At 29.4% G+C, this 5,832-nt stretch overlaps 1 protein-coding gene across 1 annotated transcript; it reads right to left on the bottom strand.

Moving 5' to 3' along the window:
* Positions 1–4,480: 4,480 nt before the first annotated feature.
* On the bottom strand, positions 4,481–5,491 carry LOC135955278 (lectin subunit alpha-like). Its single transcript, XM_065505654.1, has 2 exons — positions 5,375–5,491; positions 4,481–5,316 (listed from the first exon to the last, which is right to left on the bottom strand). Exons 1-2 carry the CDS (start codon positions 5,423–5,425, stop codon positions 4,603–4,605), a joined length of 765 nt encoding a protein of 254 aa, XP_065361726.1. The 5' UTR covers positions 5,426–5,491; the 3' UTR covers positions 4,481–4,602.
* Between the last annotated feature and the right edge of the window lie 341 nt (positions 5,492–5,832).

Below are 5,832 nucleotides of genomic sequence, written 5' to 3'. Positions count from 1 at the left end.
ATAAATCATGGATAGTTCAACTGCAGTCGGACTATCGCATGGATGAGTTATTAAAGTTTGCTCCTTCATTCATGTTTCCAACATTTCATCAATCTACATCCTTCGCTTTAGGACTTATAGTGCTTTTTATAGACAGATAGAAAAACAGAGGGACATAGTTTAATCGTTTTAGAACATTTTGTTACGTTTTTACCTTTTAAAAACGGTGGTTTATTTGCTTTAAATAAACCAGATACTTTTGATTGCAAATAAAAGCAGTTTAGTAGTATAAAAATTGTAATAACTCTAATATCCACAGATATGTCAATATAGTTATGTGAACTGCTGGTAATTCTCCAGAAATAGATAGGTTGAGAAACATGATGCAACTTTAAACCAGCCGTTAAAACCACAAAAAAAGGCTTTCCGAGTTTTACCCGAAATTTTAGATATTTTTTCTCCTGAAAATTTCGAATCGAATAAAAAATTAATCTGCCAAATCGCTCCAGCCGTTCTCACGTGATGACATTATATACATGGACCATTTCATTTTTATATATATAGATTAGAGTGCTCCAAAAAAATAAAATTGCGAATTTTGACCGTCCCCCCCTCTAGAATTGTTCTATGTATTGTAGAAACACATTGTGTAAAATATTAGGATGACAGGATAACGTTAACTGGTGGCGCAACGACGCTGAAGTTTTGAGGTGCATTTACAAGGGGAAAATATGCAATTTTTTCAGTTTTTGTAAAAATTTTGCCATTAAATAATGACTTTTACAATTTAATTTAAAAGAATCGAAATGTGTACGTAATTGTCGTTATAATAAGATATAAAAGTCAAAAATTGGTGAAAAAATGTTAAAGTTATTAAAAAATCGCCAGGCCATTAACGTGTCTCAGGCCACTAGAACAAGAAATTTATGAACAAAATTAACATATTTTGAGAAATATTAAAATAAAAGCTAATTTTTACTTAAAATATATCCATATTTACTTGTATATGAGTTTTTGTCCTCGTAGGATACCGTTAACCTATTCGCAGGTATGACCAAACAAATTTAATTTTTTTAACGGCAGTTTCAAAACTCCAATTTCAAATTTTTAAAAATTTTGTTAAACAAATTTCAGAATTTTTTGATCATCACATGGGGATTTATTGACAACATAATAGGGAATAAAAATGTGAAAAAAGTATGTCAATACCTCGTATAGTTTTTCCGTACCTGCGATATAAATTTTGCGATTTTCGAGAAAAACTAATTTTTTGGCCATATTTTGGGGAATGACCAGAATTTCCTTACTGTAATGATTTTTAAGTAAAAGCTATTCAGAATAATATAGTCAAGGTAATTTTAAATATAGTCTGAAAGTTTTACTAAAATCGGAAAACTTTAACCCTTAAATCGTGAAGGTAAAATGTCAATTTTTTCAATATTTGGAATTTCTCATGGAAAGATAGCGAAATATTATATATTTTTGGGCCGATTTTGATGAAACTTAAGAAAAATATAAAATGAAGTCTAGTATTCACAATAACAGTACAAAAACTCATATACAAGTAAATATGGATATATTTTAAGTAAAAATTAGCTTTTATTTTAATATTTCTCAAAATATGTTAATTTTGTTCATAAATTTCTTGTTCTAGTGGCCTGAGACACGTTAATGGCCTGGCGATTTTTTAATAACTTTAACTTTTTTTCACCAATTTTTGTCTTTTATATCTTATTATAACGACAATTACGTACACATTTCGATTCTTTTAAATTAAATTGTAAAAGTCATTATTTAATGGCAAAATTTTTACAAAAACTGAAAAAATTGCATATTTTCCCCTTGTAAATGCACCTCAAAACTTCAGCGTCGTTGCGCCACCAGTTAACGTTATCCTATCATCCTAATATTTTACACAACGTGTTTCTACAATACATAGAACAATTCTAGAGGGGGGGACGGCCTGTACCTAGAAAGTTTTTTTCGTCCATACAATCTTGGAGCACTCTAATGTATATAGATTAGAGTGACAATCAGTTGTATGGAAAAATTTTTTTGTTAAAATTTTGAAGAGTGCCGGGTGGAATATTGTGACACTAGGCCTAAAAGTTAAGTGATGAAAATTTTAGCCAAATCGGACAAAGATTTCTGGACGCGCATCGAGGTCAAAGATCAGATATATGCTAAATTGTACAATTTATATGGAATAAATATTTGAAACTCGTTAACATTCTGCATTGTTTTCTAGAAATATGTAGATTTATTTATATTAATGAATATTGCATTAAACATTTTTTTGGAAATTGACCCTGTATCTCCTTTGGGTCAAAATGACCCAAAAACTGTATTAACGCCAAAATTCAGTTTTTGTAAAAATTTTGCTACTAAATAAATACTTTTGCAATTGAATGCAAAAGAATCGCAATGTGTACGTAATTATCGTTGTAGTGAGATATAATTGACAAAATTTGGTTAAAAAATGGTAAAGTTATTACAAATTCGCCAGACCATTAACGTGTCTCAAGGCACTTGAACAAGAAATTTAGGAAAAAAATTAAAATATTTCGAGAAAAAATAAAATAAAAGCTAATTTTTAATTAAAATATATCTGTATTTACTTGTGTATGAGTTTTTGTCTTCGTAGGATACCGTTAACCTATTCGCAAGTATAACCAAAAAAAATATTTTTTTAACGGCTGTTTCGAATCTCCATTTTCAAATTTTTAAAAATTTTGTTAAACAAATTTCAGAATTTTTCGATCATCACATTGGGATTTATTAAAATCATAATAGGGAATAAAAATATGAAAAAATAATGTCAATACCTCGTACAGTTTTTCCGTACCTGCGATTTAAATTTTGCAATTTTCAAGACAAACAATTTTTTGTCCATATTTTGGCGAATGAAGCCAATTTTTTTACTGTTATACATTTTAAGTAAAATCTATTCATAATATTATAGCCCTGGTAATTTTAAATATAGTCTGAAAGTTTTACTAAAATCGGATAACGTTAACCTTTAAATCGTGAAGGTCAAAGGTAAAATTTTTCAATATTTGGAATTTCTAATGAAAATATAGCAAAATGTTATATATTTTGGGCCGATTTTAATGAAACTTGAGGAAAATATAACATATAGTCCAGAATTTAAAATAACAGCACAAAAATGGAAATTAACATTTAGCCGCACTTGGGGTCCAAATGACCCTCAACAACACAGCCATTTTAACCCCAAGTGCTCTTAAAGGTTAAAATCCATTTTTGCACTGTTGTTGTAAATGCTAGACCCCAATGTATAGTTTCCTCAAGTTTCATTAAAATCGGCAAAAGTATTTTTTTAGTAAAAAATTTTTTTAAAAAAATGAAAAATTTGCATTTTTCCCGAATTTTGGAGATAATAAAGTTTTTGGGTAATTTTGATCCAAAGGAGATCCGAGTCAATTTCCAAGATTTTTTTTAATGTAATATTCATTAATATAAATAAATCTACATATTTCTAGAAAACAATGCAGAAAGTTAACGAGATTTACCTATTTATTCCATATAAATAGTAAAATTTAGCTTATATCTGAATTTTGACCTCGATGCGCGCCCAGATATCGTTGTCCGATTTGGCCCAAATTTTCCGCACTTAACTTTTAGGCCTAGTGTCACAACCATTCTGTGTCGAACCATTCACCTAGTATAATTAAGTAAAAAAAAGTATGTTTGGTGAAGAAATATTTTTAATAAACACTTTGTGTTAAATAAAATAAATAAAAAATAGTTTTTTGCTTAATATATCGGAAATACTTAGTTCTGGTTCGGTTGCTATTTAAAATCCGGGAAATCACCCCGTAAATGGCTGAGATTGATCTAATAGGGACTTCCGAATTTGACAGTTGATAGTGACTATATTGTTGTAGCTACAGCTGTTGAATTGGCTGTCGATTATTCAGCTTGTTTTGCCGTTAATCGGTTAACCGATAATTTTGGTCGGTTAACTGATCGAATAATTTAAAATGGACGATTTTCAAATAACAAATAAACCGATTAATTTGTGTCGATTAACCGAAATTTCTTATTTTTTGGAATTCAAGTTGAAATCAAGTGTAATTCAAGCCTTGAATTGTAGTCAAGCAATTGAATAACAGTTGTATTACGCTTTATTTTAATAGCATTCTTCAGTAAAAATGCAACATAAATTCAAGCCATATATTTTTAGTTTGAAAAATATTTATTTTTTCAAATATTTTTCAAGTTTAAAACATAATTACATTTACATTCAAGTCAAATTCCATCAAAATGTTCAATTTAGCTAAAATTTTCAGCACACAAGTTTTAGACAATATTCTGAACCGCATGTTTTAAAATTAAAAAATACGTGAAATGATTGAAACCTTAATACGTTTGTATTATTGACTCGGAATAACATTTAGAGACGATTAAGGAATATCTGTGTGTTTGAGGGTTGGTGTAAACGTTGTAATCATCAAGGGGCTATTGAAACTGGTGAAACTGGTTTATTTGTTAAAAACACAAAAAAGTTCAAATTTTATTTATTTTATTCTATATGTGTTTTTCTGAAATTATAAAATTTCACTGCTCCAGTATCCTGCAATTGTTTTTTTTTGTATTTTAGAATTATGGTTCCTCTCGTTCTTTCGTCTCTTGTTGCTTAATTATTTCTGCTTGTAAATCCGTTTGAAATTTTATTTTTTGTTCTTCAAGTTGTTGCGTCTGTTGCTGAAGTTGATGTTGTAAATCATGTTGCAGTTTTAGTTCATCTTTCAGATCTAACTTATCCTGCAAAGCCTGTATAAGTTTACCTTGCGTCTCAAAATTTTGTACTACAAGTTTTTGTAACTGCAGGCGATATTCCTCTTGTTGATTTTTAAGTTTTTGCTGTAATTGTTGATTCTGCTCTAATTCTTTTTGTAAAAGCTCCTCTAGTTCTTTGCGAGTTTTTAGTTTTGGCCCTTCCAATAACTGCAGTTGCTCTTGATGTTTGCTGCCTGTACTGTATTCACAAACGAAACCATTCATTAATGCACAGGAGTTGTCACGCCATTTCCAGTTCGGCGACATTCTCAATTCAACACAGTAGTCACTACTGTCTTGGAAATCAGGTTTATTGTTAAACTTATTGTTGAAAACATATTTTTCGCCATTTGGAAGCCAAACAAAATGATTTTTCGGAAGTTGTTTTCGAACTGCACCAATCCAGACATAAAAGTCATTATTTTTTTGTATATCATTGATTGTCAGACTCACTTCTCTGATTTTTGCATTTGTATCAATATCCACCAAAGTCATGTTCATTTTTAAGCAGGCAGCTAGACTTTCAAACCAAGTGTACTTAAAAGAAATGATAATAAGAATGTGTTTTTTCTGGACATTAAACCTACTTTAGTACCTGTAGCTCCAAATCTATATAAAACTTATTATTTGCATATGATGTATGCATGCAGCCGATGGCATGGATTCGATTTATTCGAAAAATTAATAAATTCACGATTACTGTATAAATGATTGCAAAACGCATTTTAGTGGTTTCTTCTTGAGTCGCGTATAAATAGTAAATTGTTTTAAATTTAATTCCACTGGTTGAGGCATAAAAGTTAAGCTTAAGTTATAAAAAATGGTTCACTTGATAAGGTTGAACTTGATAAGCTGGTTTGTTTTTTTTACAAAGAAACAAGTATACAGAAAAAAGTTCTGCTATTAAGTCATATTGTCGTAATGTCCTAATATATTACTTTAGTTTAAGCAAATTCTTGTGGTTCTTCAAACAAAAAAAGTGTTATTTTATGACAAAACAATACAGATAGTTCTAAAAGTCTTATTAGTATATAATTTTTTAGATTGAAACAC

The sequence above is a fragment of the Calliphora vicina genome, chromosome 1, assembly GCF_958450345.1.
Source record: "Calliphora vicina chromosome 1, idCalVici1.1, whole genome shotgun sequence".
NCBI classification, from domain to species: domain Eukaryota; kingdom Metazoa; phylum Arthropoda; class Insecta; order Diptera; family Calliphoridae; genus Calliphora; species Calliphora vicina.
This window is presented reverse-complemented; position numbering and strand designations above follow the sequence as displayed.

What these genes read in the sequence shown, in the direction of transcription:
- LOC135955278 (XM_065505654.1), bottom strand. Translation starts at nt 5,425, where the DNA reads ATGCATACATCATATGCAAATAATAAGTTTTATATAGATTTGGAGCTA. An exon ending in ATATAGATTTGGAGCTACAG is followed by an intron (nt 5,317 to 5,374) that starts GTACTAAAGTAG and finishes ATTTCTTTTAAG; the next exon opens with TACACTTGGTTTGAAAGTCT.